We start from the raw sequence: 18,704 nt of genomic DNA, 5'->3' as shown, positions 1-18,704 counted from the left end.
AAAACAGTGAAAATGTTACATCCAGGTTCGACACGGTCACCAAACAAGGTTATGCATGCAAATGTCTTTTACGGCCGTGCGTCCTACGAAAAAAACACCGCTTTCTTCTTAAAGAGGTTCATGGATCTTGGTACGTATAAGATGAAAAAGACAGCAACACAAAGACTGCTTTATGGTCGCCTGTGAATAATATTAGGATAACGGGCAAACGGGATGGAAGGAGAGATCACCAGCTGCAGCCTCCTACGAGGTCAGCGAACAAACGCCAACCGCGGCACGGGGGCGCCCCGTCGTCGTCCGTGTCAGCCCCATTGTCAGGGTGGAAGGGTGAAAGCAAATCGCAGACCATCACGGCGTCGTCGTTGCGCAGTCATTGTACAGCAACGACTGGAAATGCTCAAGGCGCGAGAAGCGGCGCCGTCCTCGTCTTCTTCTTCCCTCCGACGCGTCAAATTATCTTCTTTGCTGCTCGCACGGTGTGATTTACGAGCGCCTAAAGTTTCGAGCGAGTTTCTTCGCGTCTGCGAGGACATAAATAGTGGCGCTCTCCGTTTGCAGAATCGCGCCCTGGGCGAGTCATTTTCGTTTTCTGCCGTCCCGAGGAAAGAGACAAAGTACTCCGAGGGCATGTTGAATTCAGCGCCGCGCTCGCGCATTGCCCGTCAACAGGGTAATTGCTGGCAGCGCTCCAAGGGGACGCTTCCTGTTTGCTTCGTAACGTGATTACGGTCGGGCTGGGCGGCGGGCCACGCCGCGCTGTCCAGGACAAGAACGATCACGCACCCAACGTGCGCCGGACACGTGCGGACGGACGCGCCGTATGCGCGGCTGACTCAATAACTGCGACGTCTTTGACTGATTTAATGCTCTCCGCCAAACAACAGCTCGTCCGCGGGTGCCGCTATGGGCGCACAATTGGGCCGCGTGCGGGATGTAAAACGCCGTAACGAGCTCGCTGTTGTCGCAGATGAATTGCGTTACAGTTTGCTGCGAGCTGTCATTAGGGGAGGTCGCGAACAAGTAGGAAACTTTCGAGAGAAATACATTTCTACGAATGATGTTTTCGAGGTCACGTGAAGTACAGTACTCGGTAGAGTTGGTCAAGACTACTGTTGGTGAATGCAGATCAATGTGGCAAGTAAAAAAAAAACAATATTGCATTTTAAAGTGGCAGGACAGAAAAAAGAAGTGTAGGGTTGACTGAAGATCAGAGTGAGACGCTGGAAACTTGCTTCTTGCTACTGAATTTCATTTTTAATTAAGCACAGAAATCTAGCGCCAAAGAAGAGGAAACTGATGCTAGACGATGATAAATAACAGAACGTTTGAAATTAGACCTACACTAGATGGCAAGGAAAAAGAAAGCGAAAACTCTACAAAAAAATATTTGAGACGTTCGTCACGAATTTACTCTATCGAGAAATACTTAGTAGTGACCTGATTAAAGCACCCGAACGATCAAAGGTACAGTGCTGAGCGATTCCAACGCCATACTGCGAGGCCGCTGGCGGCGCTTGTGGCTCCGCTTGTAGGTGCTAGGGGCACTGAGCTGATGCATTGTGGTGTACGACGAGGGCGAGAGCGTTTGTGATGCATGGTGACGTGCATTTGGTTCATCAGCAGTGGCCCAACATGCGCCAGCCGCCATGCGGTCCCAGTACCGTGTTTAAATCACAGTGAACTCTGCGTGTAGCTGCGAACCTTCTTCGCAAGGTAGCACATCATCACGTGTGATTTTTGTAGAGGCTAGAAAACCATTGATCACCTGTTTTGTAGCCGTCCTTTGTACGACGTCCAACGCCTCCCTCTCCCGGTAACTTTAAACCTTCAGGACTCCATAACATTTTCCGAGTATGAAATACTGGGACCCCGGCCACATATGTCGCTGGGGCAAAAAAAAAAAAGCTATTCTGCTTTTCTGCGTACTAATCTGCTTTTGAAGTACATCGTTCTGAGATGCTCCCGTGTGCACGCAGTTTTCACTATCTCCACCTTTATATTCTCTCTTACCAGCTATTTTAAGTTGGCAAACTGGGCGCTCGTCTGGATTCCCTCCCTGCATTGCCTATCGTTGCTTTCTTCCTCTTTCTCTCTCTCTCTCTCTACGCTATTTCCAGTGCGAAACGCGCCGTAGTGTGTTTTATATCACTTACTTTCATCATTTCATTGAGAATTACAGCCACCATTATGTTTTTTTTCCTTTTTTAAGTTGCCGAACACGGTTCATTGTCGATGCAGTACAGCGATGGAGTAGGCTCAACTACAGGTATCTGACAAGACAACACATTAAAAGCAATTTCACAAATGGTTAGATAACGTTTAAATACAAGAGAAACAATCATCTCTTTCACAAATCGCTAATGATTCCGGTGAAGAGTGCACTATCTTTACTTGGTATAAATGTTACTTTGGTCTAGAATCCACGGGGTTGACAAATGCTTGCTCGTTACTCAGTCGAATAGGTGGCCCTCCTTCGCGCGACCATTGCCAGTGTGCGGTGTCTATGGAAGATTTGATCTGCATCTGTTCCCGCTACGGTGCCCAATGCCTTCTATCCTGAACCAAATTAGATCAGTTTGATTCAAGGGAATTCTCAGTGACAAAGCTACTTGGTAACTATAAAATTCAAACAGCGCTAAACGACAGGACCAGAATGAGGAGGAGACAAACACGGCGCTGAAGGATCATGGCTATATCCGTCGTAAGCTTAGAAAGCGATACGTGCATCTGTGGAATATCGACAGACCTTAATGAGCCGCTGTAATATCTTTGTCGATCTCCTGCGTAGCGTAGGGAACCAAATGTGCACATAATTTTCCTCCCGTCTTTTCTTCCATTTCACTCTTCCTAACTCAAAATGTAAACCACTAATGACAGCCGTTTTATATAAATAATTTACACTTGGTAAAAACATTTGTAACCGAATTTAGAGAGAAAAATAAATCTGGAGCACTGTTTTTCGTGTAACATGGACGTTGGGAATAATAATGTTAGGTGCTAGCTACGTGGGCCAACCATGTCGAGATGCTGAAAAAGTGTAAGACGTGGTCAGAAAAATGTCAATGGTGACCTCAGTAACAACAAACGGTGAGCATTAGTTACCGAAAGTGAGAAGTAGCCGCAATAATTTTCATTGATGAGCCATCCCTCATTCGCAAAGCGTGCAGGGCGTCGGGTGTGCAGCTATCTACGCCGACTCAGTCGATCCCTTCGCCCTGGGAAATTTACTTTGGCACGAGCCCTCGAACGTTCGGCCATGGCGTATGTGCGGGGAAGCAGTCGTCGAGCTGAAATTGGCCGAGCCTGTCGAACGGAACAAGGCGCGGGTCACGCACACCCACACTCGGCACCACGCGGCGACGCAGCTTGAGAAGTGCTTGCGCGTCGTTCTCAGCGCCGACCCTTCCCTGCCGAGGGCGCGCGCTAGCCTTTCTTCGGCTGACGCTAAAGCTTGGCCCCTTGCCCGATGCCGCACTGGTGCGCTGCTGCTGGAGTCGAATTTATGATTGCGACTCCCCGCGTGGCCTTTGCCTTTCCCGTCACGTATCGCTGTGAGCGCTGGTACGCAACGCTGAGAAACGAGCCGCACTCGCGTGCAGCGCGCACTGTCGTATATCCAGACGTGGTAACGAGCCTTTCCCGCGCATAACGGATATTCACTTTTTTCCAACTCGCCGTGCCAGGGCGCGTCGACAGCTTTTCCAGACGCTGATTGCTGCCGAGAAGGGGAGTCGCCACACGGCTTGGTTTCTGCCAGGTCGTTCCTTCAACTTTGTAGTTGAGCCACGCCGTGGGAGTTCACCACGTTCGAGAATAAGGGACTTCCAGCGAACGGTGCCGCGAGAGAGCGCGGAGGAGAGATGAAAAGCGAAAAACGTGGCCCCTCCCGAAAGCGAGCTGTAGGTTCTCATTTACATCTCCCAGTCGGCGCGAATATGTTGCCTGCCACGTGCGCCGCCTGCCAGGGACAAACATGCTCAAATCCCCTCTTTCCTCGTCGCCTCGGCACCCCCGAAAGAAAAAGAAAAGATTAAAGGCGTGAAATGAAGGCAACAAGAAAGCCGGCTGTTGTTGGCAGCACGTGCTAAGGAAGGCAGCAAGAGATACGTTGTGTCGGAGAAAAAAGAAAGGATGCACGAGTAACATGGAGAGGAAAGGCGCTAGGAGACGTAAGAAAGGAAACATGGCGGGAATAAGCTGACGGCGGGACGTGGGAACCGTAATCAGCGAAACCTATATTTCCCGCTGCAACGCGACACCGCTGGCCGCCTGTCGCGTCGTTTTGGCGCTGCCTGCAGTCGCCCGGTGCGCTAAGCAGTCGGCTTCCCCGGCTGTTCGAGCCGTTTCCACGGCGTGCGCTGGCGGCTGTGCGGTCGCCGGCGCTGCAGGGCATACCGTTGTGCGCTGCGCAATTCGGCGGCGGCTGGCAAAGCAGGCAGGCTTCCGCGTCACGTCCTGCTTGAAGGCCGTCGCTGATGGCGCAGGAAGCCGGATGGATGTCGTGTTGAGCTCTCTTCGGCCGACGTCTTAAGTGCTCGGCTACGAATATTGCTTTGAAAGCAGTTCTCGCGCGCCCAACTTTACTTTGTTCTCGGTGCTTTCAGCGCGAGATCTGAGAGCTCTGGCGCTGGCGGGACAGGAGGAGCCGGAGAAGGAGGAGAGAAAACAATGGTCACTCGCGAAGCGAGAAATAACCTGGAAGAAAAATAGCCTCGCCGAAATCTCCTCTTTTGTGTGGGTGTTGTGTATTCTCTCATTCACCATCATGCCAGCGGGCATTGTGTTCACCATCGATATATCGATTTGTTGAGTAATCAGAGAGGGGCGGGTAATTCTGTATCTCTCAAGTGCACATTCAAGTGAACGGTGCTCTCCGACGCAGAAATAGCCTCTGTGGCGAGGTGGCAGTTCGAGAGCAATTCCGTGCTTTGGAATTCCGTTACCGTCCGGACAAACGATCTTTCGTTGCGGCGGATCCAATGTGCATTAAAGAATCACGGGCGCGATCTTTTGATATACCTTTTGTGCTGCTATTCGAGTGTAGTTCAGCTGATTTCGTAACTTTGCCGCCAGTTGGACTTTGCTTTCGCAAAACATGTGAACGTGTGATTGGCTAGTTTTGGTGGATACACGCATTAAGCAGCCGTATATTCAGGAGCTACAGCGCTTGAGCGATGTGTGCACTAGTTTTTTTTTCTCTGTCACTTGGTACATGCACCACTCCAGCACTGCCTACCACCGTTCGTACATAACCGTTGGGCTAAAGGCCATTAAAACGTATAAATGCCGTGGCGCTTTCTTCTACGAAGCAATTCACCTTTTCATTTTTTTCAACTGTCCTTACTCTCGCCCTGTTTTCTACTACGTGCAGTGAAGCCCGTACGCGCGGTCATCCGGGGCAAGCAAGACTTCCTGTCAGCCGAGTTCCGCGCCGAGGTGGAGTGCGAGGCCGAGGGCTCGCTGCCACCGGCGCTGGTTTCCTGGTGGCTGGACGGGGTGCGCCTGAATGCCTCGCTCGCCCAGACACGGCTGTCGGCAGGCGGCAACGTCACCACCTCGCTGCTTGGCTTCGTGCCCAGGGCCAGCGACAACGGCCGCCAGCTCAGGTGCGTCGCCACCAACCCCAGGATGCCCGGACACGACCAAGTGGCCGACAGCTGGGTGCTACAGGTGCATTGTGAGTAGCATTTCTTTGTTACCATGGGGCAGCACGGGAGAATCGTTATATCCAGTAGTAAATACGAGCACACGTAGCGAAAACAACTGTCCCTTGCACGCTGCGTTTGAAACCGTGTTTAGTCGTGAGACGTTCCACCAAGCTACAGGCTAAGCCATGCTGAAATGGCGTCCAACAAGGTCGGCCATTTAATGAAATAACTCATTCATGACTATTCATTAGTTACTTCAGCAAAAAAAAATTTGGCAGCTCTTCTGTATGGCTAGCAACTGCTTAGTGTTTTCCTGCCAACAGCTTCCTGATTTTTCTTTAATTTCATCATTGTTAGCCCGGGTGCTTCGCGCATAGTGCCAGCGAATGGAAGTGGAAGACATAGTTACTTGTGCGAACTTGGCAGTGATCAAGAATGGCGCCTCAGCATGGCCCCAATATGAAGTTCCAGGTATATTCACCAGTTGCTCTTACAATGCTTTTGTCATAAACGCATGTCTGTATTCATTATTCTGCCAGTGCCTTTGCTCGCAACAAACACTCTGCATTCCGCCTTTGACAAAGAGTCAAAGCAAACCTCTAAAGACGAGTTCAAGTGCGGTCCTGAAAACTAATATAAAATGAGAAATTAGAAAACATGTTGTCGAACAGGTAATACCGTGTGGTACTTGCAGTATGCAATAATTGAAGAGGCTGAATGAGCAGATCAACAGTTGACGCCAGAGCAGTGCATTTTTGTTAAAATTCTGAAACTTGATAGCGTTATAATCTAACCTTCTGGTCGCCGCACTTACTACGAGTACTTTCCAAATATGTTTGAAGCATCTTCGGAGAAGCTCTCAAATAGTGGCAAAAGTAAAACACCTCATTGTGTTACTGAATTACCCAAACGGCTGTAGTAAATTCACCCTTTAACTTCTTCTCCTCAGCCGATGTTCGGAGGACAGAGTTCATTTACTACAATGCACATTCATCCGTTCAGAAAAGGCTTTCTATGGACACATCAAGGAAACAATTCCAAAAGAGCAGAAGAACAAAATAAATGCTCAACAGCCGCAATCATCTCGCTAACGTTATTAATCGTTTCATTAAAACTAATATTAATGTGCAAAAATTCACCGACGATTACGATAGTCCCTAATGCGAAATTTGTGCGCAGCTCTACATGTGTTTTCATTTCGCGATGTGTTGGCTGACACGAACAAACTATCTCGTCCGGCACGTTGCAAACGCAGCAAAGTGTGGCGCGAAGGCCTCGCTAATCGGGAGATCGTGAGAGGCAGCGCGGCGGTGACGCGTCGGACCGATTCACACCAGCCGCCGAAGACACACCTCCGCTCATGCAGCACTTTGTTTCCATACAGACGACTCGCGCTACTCTGGCGCCATCTCGTAGCCATCGCCGCCGCAGAGCCTGTCTTGCGCGGCACTACGCTTTTCTCCTCACGTTTTCGCCATGCCCTCCTCCTCCGCTTTTCTCCTCGTGCTCTCTACGCTATCGCAGTCTTTCATCCACTGCTGCGCTCCGCGTTCGTTCTTTCATCCTTTGCTGTGCTTGTTCGGTTGGTTACGAAGGACGTTGACGCTCGCCGCAGGAACGGGCGCCTAAGGGCTGCGCATTAAAAAATGACATAAATATAGGTAGTTGTTTGTTCAGGCTCTCATTGATATTATTTTACAGCATGTGTGAGTTAAATTTGCATAAAATGTTTATCAAAGACTAACAATACTCTTAATATTTTGCGAGTAAGGCTGTGTGGCACCGAGTAATTTTCCGTCAAAAATAAATATTAATCCAGGCTCCCAAGAAAGAAGAAATGAACAACACCAGGCCTTAAAATAGAACTTAATGACATTGCATCGCTTCATAAGTAATTGTATTCTTACGCAGCTTTATATGGTATCATATCTTGACAGTATGATCAATTACCGTGATATATAATAAAACATATATGAATCTAATGAACAGGGTATTATTTTTAGCATTAGCTGACTTAAACAATATTGAGGATGCTTAAGCTTCGCCTTTAAGAGTGGAACGCGATAGCATATAAAGATTCCTGACTGCTTCTCACGCTTCACGGCAACTGTAGCATATGTAAACGCAATGTTTACCGGGAAACGCTCACGGCGAACGATGTGCACGAAGGCAGGCTTTCTGGTAGAAACGCGGCCTCTTGCGTGGGCCGCGATGCGGCGGAGGTGAGTGCCATCTGGAGAGAGATAGAGAGAGAGAGAGAAAGCTTTTATTGTGAAGTTTGAGTGGAGTTTTCTTTCCCAGCGGTGTGGGCTAGCGTGGCGTCTGCTTTGCCGCGACGCAATCAGCCCATTCCACCAACCGTATCTGATCTTGCGGGTTAGAAGTTTTCGTCTTCGTCTCCCACTTGTCATGTGTGGGAGCTCACCTAAAGAGTTCTCTCGGGGGAGGGTTCAAGATGTGATCTTGGTCCGCCAGGGGGCAGCTACAATGTTTGCAGTTTGGTGGATATTCACCACCGGTCATTGCAGCTAGCCTTTTTGGACTAAGTACAGATCTAGTCTGTACTCTCCTGAGGTTAGTGGCCTGTATTCTTGTTAGTGTCTCGTGCGGGGATGGATATATTCGCCTGGATTCGCGGTAATAAACGGTCATTTCGTTATAGGTGTGAATACCTTCGTGTCGGTCAACCCTGTCGGGCAAGCCCACCTCCCGGTTACTAGCTGCTCGGGCGGCTAGGTGGGTGGCCTCATTGCCAGGGTTGCCCGTATGAGCGGGTACCCACACCAACTTCAATTGATTGAGATTTTTGTTGATGATTCTAAATGCTCGAGGGGAAATGAAAGCTGAAGTGTAGTTACGAATCGCTGTTTTCGAGTCGGATATAATAATCTTGGTGCCCGGAATGGAGGTGCCCATGGCGATGGCGGCCTCTTCCGCCTCCACAATGGAAGATGTGTTTACCGTCGCACAGCTGATGGTGTGTCCGTCGCCATTAGTGACGGCTATAGAGTGTCGACCATCACTGGTGCGAGCAGCATCCACGTATATGGCGGGTTGGTTTTTGTAGCATTGCCAGAGTGCCGCCGCCCTAGCTTTGCGTCTACCGCTGTTTTCAGTTCTCATGTTTTTCGGAAGCGGGGGGATAATGATCTTGGTCCGGATAGTGTTAGGTATCCGCTGTCGTTGCGGGATGTCTAAGGCTGGGCGATACCCTAAGGTGTCGAGGATCGGCTGTCCCTCGTGTGTGCCGGATAATCGAACTGTTTGAGCCCATTTGTGGGCCTCTATGATTTCGTCAACGTTATTATGCACGCCTAGACTCAAGAGTGCCCCCGTATTCGTCCATTTTGGTAGCCCAAGAGCCTGTTTGAATAACGTTCGGATTAGACCGTTAATCCGTTCCAAATCCCTATTCCTGGTGGTGGTGGTGGTAATAAACTTTATTGAAAGGGGGAAGGGTAAAGAGGGACGTGGCTGAGGGTTAGCGCTCAAGTAAGGCCCTGGGCCTGCTTGGCCTTTTCCGCCCAGTCCACCAGCTCAAGTTGTCGGTCGACGTCCCCGGAACTGAGCCAGGCTGTCCAGTCAGTCTCGCTGCTGACGGGGGGATGAGAGAACGGGAGCGAGGTGCATTCCCACATTATGTGTGTTAGTGTTCCTGTTTCTGAACATAGCCTACATTTGTCGCTTTCCCTGCCCCCCGTGATGCGGACGGCGTGAATGAGGAGGAGAGACACGAGGAACCCTGCGAGACCTATTATGAAATAGCTCATCGGTATCGCTTGAGGCGTCGCGCGCTTCCACCACCGGCCAAGCAACTCGACAAAACGCAAGCGGTCGCGTTTCGGCGACTTCAGACAAATACATACCCACTCCCTATTCCTGAGATGCAGGTAAGGGAAGACATACGCCACTCGGCTCAGAAAAAAAGCCTGGATTAGCCTGCAGGCATCTTTCTCCTTAACTCCGTGCCGTCGGTTGGAGACCCTCCTGAGAAGGTTCTGTGATTGCCTAGCTGTACTTTGGAGTCGTGCTACGGCTTCTTGGTTGTGCGTGTTTTGCCGGATCCACAATCCTAACACTCTGATTTTAGGAACGGGTGGGACCGGTTGTCCAGCTACCTGCACCTGAATGTGTGCGGGCATATTGGCAGCCGGATTTGCGGGATTTTTGTTCCGGACTATAAGCAATTCAGATTTTTTCGGCGAACTGCTGAGGCCATTGTTGCGAGCGTGTTTCTGCAGTGCGTCAGCCGCTGCCTGCAGTGATTTTGAAATTTCTCCATCCGACCCAGTGCACGTCCAGATCGTTACGTCATCGGCGTAGATGGCGTGCCTGATATGAAGAATCTCTTTGAGCTGTCGGGATAAGCCACTCATGGTGGTATTAAAGAGGAAAGGAGAAAGTACTACTCCCTGTGGTGTACCTCTAGTGCCGAGCTCTATGGTTCTACTTTCAATATCGCCTATGTTTATGGTGGCAGTACGTCCCTTGAGGAATGTGGTAATATAGGTAAATGTTCTCTTACCTACGTTCATGTTGGATACGTTTTCTAGAATGGCTCGATGTGAGACATTCTCAAACGCTTTGTGTATGTCTAATGCTAACACTGTTCGAGTTGCGCGTATAGGCGCTGGGTTAAGGATATCATTTTGTACTTGCCACAGTATGTCTTGGGTGCACAGTTTGGGTCGAAAGCCGATCATTGTCTCTGGGAAGAGGTTGTTGGTTTCGGCATAGTCAACCAGCCTATTGAGAACCACATGCTCCATAGCCTTACCAAGACAAGAGGTAAGGGATATGGGTCTGAGGTTCTCTAGACTGAGTGACTTGCCCGGTTTAGGAATGAAGACCACGCTAGCGTGCTTCCACTCTTGCGGGATAGTGCCGTTTTGCCAGTGCTCATTAAAAAGCTTGGTGATCATTGTTATGGTAGGGTCATCTAGATTCCTGAGCATTTTGTTGGTGATCTTATCTTTACCGGCTGATGATGTCGTGCGTAGGCAGCTGAGAGCGGCGCGTACTTCGGCCTCGGTGATGTCTTCGTCTAATCTTGTGTTTTCGTCTCCTCTGTACTCTATATATGCACCCGGCTCCCGTTCTGTATTAAGATATTGCCCGATCAAGATGTTTACGAATTCAGAGTCTGTTCCCGGGAAACTGTGTACGATTTTCTGAATCCTTTTATGAGCAGCACTTTTAGAGTGTTGTGGATCTAGCATGTGTTTAAGCAGGGTCCAGGGGTTCTTTTTGCTCAACTGGCCATTCATGTCGTCGCATAATTGGTTCCATTGCATAGTGCTGAGCTCGCTAGAGTAGTCCTGAATCTCTTTCTCTAGGGCAACGAGTTCGTGGCGCAGCGTGCGGTTGATCTTATTCTTTAGCCATCTCTGCTGAAGGTCTTGATGCTTTTCCCATAGACTTAGGAGTTTTGAGTCTGGCACGGGGCCTTCCTCTGCTATCGGTGCCATGGTTGTGGCATTGTCCACATCCTGGATAAGCTCATTCGTCCACGCAGTGAGGTCTGCTATATCGGTGAGCTGTTTGCGGTTTCTTACGTATCGGAATACATCCCATTTGGTATGTGAGATCAGCTTCATTTTCCTTTTATGCCCTTTGGAAGGGATAGTGATAACCACGAGATAGTGATCGCTCCCAAGACTGGTTTCGGTGTTATCCCAAAGAGCCCCATTGGCATTTGTGACGAAGCGTAAGTCGGGTGTGGTATTCCTGCTTACACTGTTGCCGATACGCGTGGGCCTATCTGGGTCAGGGATGAGTGTAAGTCCTAAGTAACTTGTCACTGAATATAGCGCATTGCCTTTCCTAGTGCAGGTTTGGTATCCCCAGACTGTGTGCGGAGCGTTAAAATCTCTTACAACAACCAGTTGTTCCTTCTCTGCGGCTTTACATGCTTTTTTCAGGAGGGCAATAAATCTGTTGCTTTTATCTTTCGGGGAGCTGTACAAGTTAAGGATGAATACACATCTGTGTTCCTTTTTCCTAGGCAGTAACTGTACAAACGTGTAAGGAATATTGTCTTCCTCCAGATCAATTTGCATTGCCGTAAGGTTGCGTTGTATCGCAACTGCCGTAGAAGGTTTGTTGTCGGCTTCAGTTAATTCATTGAACGTGGTATACCCAGTAATTTTGACTTGCGTGCCTGTTTCCTGTAAGGCTACAACATCTACCTTGGGATCAAAGTTAGCGAGTTGGAACTGCAGTGCTGCACGCTTTTGCTTAAAGGATCTGCGATTCCATTGTATTATCTTAATAGTTTCAGCCATGTTTTTTGGTGTACGGTTCTGCCCTTACCGGCAATACAGATGTCATTTTGAAGCCCTTACTGTTGAGCACTTTGGTGGCTGTGGTGGCAAGTTGTTCGTGTTCCAGGCTTTGTGTAAGGCCCTGTGTACATTCGGTTCTATACACAGTGCCTATCCTGGTAAGCTCGTGGGCTACCATCTGCTGAAATTATGCGGTAGACTTTATGTGATTGGAGACTGTCTTAGCTAGCTGAGCATTTGCTCCTTCTAACTTATCTACTCTGTCCGTAGGGTTTGAGGCTTCGGACTCCTTGAGTGTGTCCCGCACTGACGCTTTGCGCTTGTTTGACAGTTCTGCCTCCATCGATTCAAGTTCAGCTTTCCGAACACAGGCCACTATTTCGCGTGCAGCCGGCGTCATAGAGGCGCCTCCAATTGGCTGCCTATTTTCTAGGGCCCTGATTTTGGCATTGGCTGCCTCTAACTGTTGTCTGAGTGCTCTAATCTCTTCAGCGAGCTCCCTCACCTGGTTTGCATCCTGTTGAGGTCGTGCGGGCGTGGGGTTGGGCTCGGTATTGGCTGACCAGGCGACCTTCAGCGATACCGCCTGGTCACTGCGTTGTTTGGAGTTGGAGTGGTTGCGAGACTGGCTGTTGCTCCGGCTGCGCTGCCTGCTGCCACTGGAAGTGTTTCAAGGAAACCGGCGCGCCGCTCCGTGGATTCCGAGATACTCATGCGTCGACGCGCGCAAATGGCGGACGCCGTAGCCGGTCTTTGAATGGTATAAACGCTGGAAAATGGGTTTGTTTCAGTTTTCGCGTAACAGAGTTATGTTTTCTCGTATATTTAAGTTACAATCCGACGCTATCATGTCTGTAGGTTGTGTGTAGTCGTACTTTACGATTTTGCTACGTATTTTAGCTTGAGGAATACAATTAGTTCAGTAAATTCCTTGCGCCACATGGAGAGCCTGGATATGGGTGGTTCGAAAATCTTTTTGATGAATGGATGTCCGACGCTGGACGCCGACGCCGGATTTACTGCGACACGGGGCCCTTAACGCTGTCGCGTTAAAAGCGCATGCCGCAAATATCATAATTTGGCCTGTTCGAAGGGACTATACCGGGACAAGTTGACATTACTTGCACGACAAATCGCGGCGGTCAGCTAGCTAACTAAAAATATTTACCGAATAACTTTTTATTATTTGCTTTAGGGCACCAGTTTTCCTTTGTGCAATTGAAGTCGAGCACTATTGGCGTCATATCCGATTAGCAGCAGAACTAAGGCTACCACTACTTTCTAGATATTATTATAACGAAGCTTTCTATGTCTCACTGATTTGTCCGTGAGCGCTGAAAGCGCCCTGCAGGAAAGCCAACTTACACATCTGCGTATAACACTATGGTTTATTCTCAGTAGCGCGCCAGCGTAGACTGGCTGGCCGGTCAGTGCCTGATAACGGCGCGAAGCGACGAGCTCAGCAAGAGTAGCGTTCGAGCCGTTCGAGCACAAAGTTCACTGGAAGCGCAAGTTGCGTCTGCTAGGCATGACACCACCCCTGTCGTGATTAACTGAGCTTCCCTCTTTATCGGAGACAGCAAGTGCGCCTGAAAACGGGCTCGTCTTAGCATCTGGTAAAAAAAATCAAAGCCCCTTTCTTAAAGAAAGATGGTTGAACGCCACGCTACCTAGACGAACTGTATATACCTGCATTGCGTCACGCGCGTCACGCATTATTCTTGCGGCCGTCACCATGGGCAAGCCGAGGGTGTTGCGCACGGCAGAAGAGGCTTCCGTACGCGAACGCAAGTCTAGAGTCGTTCGTGAAAATGTGAGTGTGTGCGTGTATAATTAACGGCTACTTGATCTAAAATAAAGGCTGTGAAACTTAACGAAGTGTGTTCATTCAACTGCAACGTAAAAAAAATACAATACTTCACACGCAATCAAATCGCATATGCAAGCATCGAGTCGCTCAGAATTTCTTGGGTTCGTTGCGTGGTTGTTGGCTTGGGACTTTGACTTTGATTCAATTTGCATTGGGAGAAAGCTTCGCGTTCAACCATCTTTCTTTAAGAAAGGGGCTTTGATTTTTTTCTCAAGATCGGTTTTAAAATCATGGACCGTCTGTAATTGCCCCTGAGTGCTGGTGGTATGCTTTTGGGACACTTAACTAGAATGCCAACGTATTTCGTAGCAAATATTAAGGACGTGTATCTCGAAAATAGTGCTAGCCTTATAATTCCGTTTACCAGAAAAGACTTCACTAGAGCATGGCTTCAATTTCAAGATTGTAACACTGGCCTTAAGTGTTTTAAAAAAATGCATTCGAACTAAAAGACAAGCCACAGCTTCGCCCGAAAGGCGAAGCATGGATTGCAATAGCAAATTAGTAGACAGCTATCCGAATTAACTGAATTAACGAGCATGGTGTCAGCGATTATGGGGAACGGGCCGACGTCCTCGTCAAAATGGTTCTCAAAACGGATGATTTATGGCCAGCGCAGGAGTATTTCGGTCAGCAGAGGTTTGGGCAATTAGGATTCATATGGTCCTTCACCTGTCCGCTGCACAAGTTGGCACGTCCATGCCCGAGTCAGTGTACGATCCCCCTTCTCCTATTTGTACCCAGTGGTGTGCGTGTGTTGCGCGTAGAGCTCCCTTCGGAGGGAAAAGGCAACAGACCTCCGTATCGGTGGGCACTGATGTCATCGGTCTCCTGACGCTGGATTGGGGGAGGTGACTGAGCAATGATCACGCAGGGGATAAAAGGATGCCTGGTGAGATCGGCTGCTAGAACTTCATCTTGAACTTCTTCTGTACTACTTTGAATTTTCTTCTAAATATGCAACTATAAACTTGTATGTACAACGACCTGGATATCGGGCCCAGCTCCACGTTCCCTTACTTCTCGACGAGCAAAGTACATTTCGACATCTTCGGACCTCCAATCGCAACATTGGTTGACAGCGGTGATATAGTTTGCGCGGCGCTTCGACTTCGGCATAGTGAGTGCACGACCTTTTCTCTTTGAGAGTTACTAGGCTTAACGTGTTTTTTCCTGGTAACCAGGGTGTTAGAAGACATGTTGAAAGATGCCTTGCTTTTACACTGAATTCCTTGAGAAACTTGTCGGCAAAAGAATGTTAGCCATGAATTGAAGGAAGTTCCTAAGGACGGACCTAAACACGATATATGGGTAATTCTGGATTGATTATGGGAGACAGCTGAAGAAGGAGGAGGTTGTCGACGCGATAGAGGCAAGCGGCAGAGAGGACGAGGAGATCGTGGAGGCTTGGGACGATATTCAGGGCCAGAGGGAACGTGAATGCCAACGCCACAAAGAAGCCGAAATAAGGCGCGACAAAGAGTACGAATGGGAAATGGAGGAAATTTATAGGGATATCGAGCATCTCTGGGGGCTGCAGGCATGGTCTGGGCTGCACGTATTCGAGGACGGCGAAAACATAGAAAGGTTTCTTGATTTTTTCGAGAACGTTTGCGCGGAGGTGCAGCTGGACCGGGACTTTTGGTCTGTAGGGTTGTTGGGGGTACTTCCCTGTAGCGTGTCATGTTGCTTAGCTCGCCTTTCTGATGTCAACTTCAGGAATTATGATAAAGCCAAGAGTGCGTTACTCCGGTGTTTCGGAATGCGTGTTGAGCGCGAGAGAGAAAGCTCGAATGACGAGTGCGAAGTTCGTCCTTTCGAAGAGACTGAGGTTGCACCAGTAAATAGAAGGCACCGAAAGTGCGAGGGGGCGAAATATTTAGAGACAGAGCACGTCTAGAGCGAGGCCGTCAGCGGTCTGCAGAGAGGGGCCATTCCGGAGGGCGTCCCTTGCGAGGACAAAGCTTGTTCCAGTAGCCATGAGATGGCTAAGGAGGCGCTGGAGACCTTCCTCGTATCCGAGCACTTGGGCGACTTTCCAGGATCGTCTTGGTTAGACCAGGATATGGTGGCGGCCGAGCCGAGAAAAAGCCCGACGCAGCAGAGCGGAGAGAAAATCGCTCAGGGCTCCAGCATCGGTGACTGCGCAGTGCAGTCGTACACCGAAACCGAGCCAGCCGTCATCCTGGACACCCCTCCTTGCGGGGTCGAGGCTTGTTCCAGCAACCCTATAAGGGTCAGTGTAGGGCAGGATACCTTCATCGTGCCTCAGCACTTGAGTGACTCTCTGGCATTGCCGAGAATATAGAGCGAAGAAGAGACAGTGGCGATTCCGAAAGGTGTTCCTTGCGGGGACGAGGCTTGTTGCAGTAACCCTAACAGTGTAAAGGAGGCGCTAAAACCTTCCTCGTACCACCCCACTTGAGCGACGTTCCGGCATCGCCAAGTAGAGAGAATACCATGGTGGCCAAGGAGGGCAGGAACCCGACGCTCAGGGTTTTTAGCGGCACATTCGATGTCCACCTGGCTACGCAAAACTTTTTTCAGACGGCGCAGGGTCAAAGGAGCTAAGTGTTCGGCGCAGAGAAAACTTGCGAAAGTCGCCACATCGGCGCGCGTGAGACAGAGGAACAGGCCATTGCACAAAGCCGAAAAGGGTTCAGTGTGGCGGTTCAAGAAAAGAAGGCGTCGCGAAAGGGCTGATAACGACAGGAGAGAGCGTGTCTCTGCGAGTAAGGGTGCGGCCAAGATGTTCAACCTGACTGAAACATGCATGTCGGAACCGGCCCAGTCGAATCGTCGCTGAGGTAGAATGCACCGCGAGAGCGAAGCTAAAGGGAGAATGGCTATTCTTCCCGCGTCTACAGCCTTCCCTTCAGTGACGTGACAACAAGCCGCGAGCACTCGGAGTGGCAGGTGAAGGCAGCGAGCAATGTAGCAATGAGCTTCCTGTGGAAACTACTGCTGCTTACCTGGTGCCACAACGTTGGATGAATGCACAAAAAGCCCGCGACGAGCATTTATAAAGAATAAAATAAACATTTCCTCATTTCACAAGGTGTCTTGCCTCTTTATGAAATTGCACGTGGCACATATTCAATGGAGGCTTGTGAAAATTGTTCGCAATCAATTTTACTTAATAATAAAATGATTTGCAAATAAATGTTTGATAAATAGAAAATAAATATATTAAAAATATTTGCTGCAAAAAAAAAAAAAGAAACGATGGAGCCGGCGTTACGCGCACCAGCTAGTATTCAATACGCGCGCGCACAAAACCGAAAGTGTGCTTCAGGTATTAATGCCCACGGCTTGGTGCGCTGCAGTCAGTTCGGCCGCTGGGCTCTATGGGAGTGTCCGCTCTTGTTGTATTCCTTTCTCGATGTTCATAGTGTCTATCGCTTCAACGCAAGAGTGGCGAGAAGACTGCGTGCACAAAGGTATCAGCTGTCGGCAGATCCCTTTCAAGATACGGCGCGCGCTACCGCGCGCGGCCGTGCAAAGTATGCACTTGTTGGGCGGAATCGAAGCCGAGGGGGGGCCTCTCCCTCCCGCACTGCCTCCCAGCTTTCCTCCTTGTCGCTCGCGAGATTGAGCTGCGATCGTCAATTCCCCTTGTGCCCCGTCGCAAAATTCGCAGTCGCAGCCGGAGCACAACGCAGCCCCCTTTCCTCCCTTCCATCCCCTACGGCCTTTCACGCGACGTAAGATGGTGCGTTTGCTCTCCGCTTTCCTCCTTCGTGCACGCCAGGTTGAGCCGCAATCGTTGGCTTCCCTTGCGTACTTTCGCTCGCACATACAGCATACGACACGCCGTGATGGTGTTATCGCCCTTAGACTTGATGCGGAACATCACGGCGACGTCAACGGGAAAACTGCGTATGGAGCGTCCGTATAATTGCTATCGCAATGAAAAGTAAGAAATAATGAATCAGCTAGGACTTAAGACAGGGAACCGGATAAAGTTAAACAACATTTGTTACATTTTATTGCTATGGAATTATATGGACACCTGAAGTGCACTTCTGCCGTCGTTGTCGCCCTCGCGGTGATGTTCCGTATAAACTCGCAACACGATAACATCGTCGCCGCGCACCCTACGCTGTATGTGCAAGTGTATGCTTGAGATGTCAGGCGACGATTGACGGGTCAATCTCGCGCACGCGGGGGAAGAAAGCGGGACGGAAGCGCGCCCTCTTCTGTCGCGCGCGCTGCAGAGGGTTGAGGCAAGGGAGGAGGGGGGGGGGGGGGCGTTCTACTCTGGTGGCTGCTGTTTACGACGCGGCCGTACGGGCGCCGTATCTTGAAACGATCTGCGATGTTGGCAAAGTGCGCCTAGTGCGGGTAGCTTCATGTGCTCTGTCCTTTCGGCGTTTCGTTCGCATTGAAGCCAGAGACAGCACAAATGTCAATTCGCTCGCTGCTGCTGCCGCAATTCCTTACTCGAGCGTTCTGACAGCGAGTTTCCGCGGTCATCGAGCGAGATGTGTTCATATTTACCGTTGCGCACGTGACACCGCGCTTGTTAATTTAGACAGTAAGCAAATGTTTACAAGTTTATACGGCCGATAAATCTGCTATCCTTACGTCGTATAGTTCTCTACTAATTGGCTATCTCAATCGATGCTTCACCTTTCGGGTGAAACTGCGACTTTTTTTTTAGCAGTCCACGTTCGCAACTGTGCGGGGGTTTCAAAATTAATTGCACCAGCAGCCATGTGTGCAACATACTGCATGATGAGTTCCACAAGCACAAGTACACTTGAAGTTTCGCTGATAAAATATGCTTGGAATTTTTGGAGTAATCCTGAATTATATACTTTTCAAACTCTGTGTGCACAATTGTGCATGCCAAGATAGTACAAGAAACGGTGATCAACATAATGATATATAAAATATGCC

At 49.5% G+C, this 18,704-nt stretch overlaps 1 protein-coding gene across 1 annotated transcript in view; it reads left to right on the top strand.

Annotated features, from left to right (window-relative positions):
* The window catches only part of LOC126547169 (synaptogenesis protein syg-2-like), a 113,071-nt gene that overhangs the window by 53,109 nt on the left and 41,258 nt on the right, over window positions 1-18,704 (top strand). Inside the window, exon 5 of the mRNA XM_072288056.1 lies at window positions 5,372-5,677. Coding sequence (XP_072144157.1) covers window positions 5,372-5,677 — 306 coding nt within the window. The remainder of the gene's footprint in view (window positions 1-5,371; window positions 5,678-18,704) is intronic.

This window comes from Dermacentor andersoni, chromosome 1, assembly GCF_023375885.2.
Source record: "Dermacentor andersoni chromosome 1, qqDerAnde1_hic_scaffold, whole genome shotgun sequence".
Lineage (NCBI taxonomy): Eukaryota > Metazoa > Arthropoda > Arachnida > Ixodida > Ixodidae > Dermacentor > Dermacentor andersoni.
This window is presented reverse-complemented; position numbering and strand designations above follow the sequence as displayed.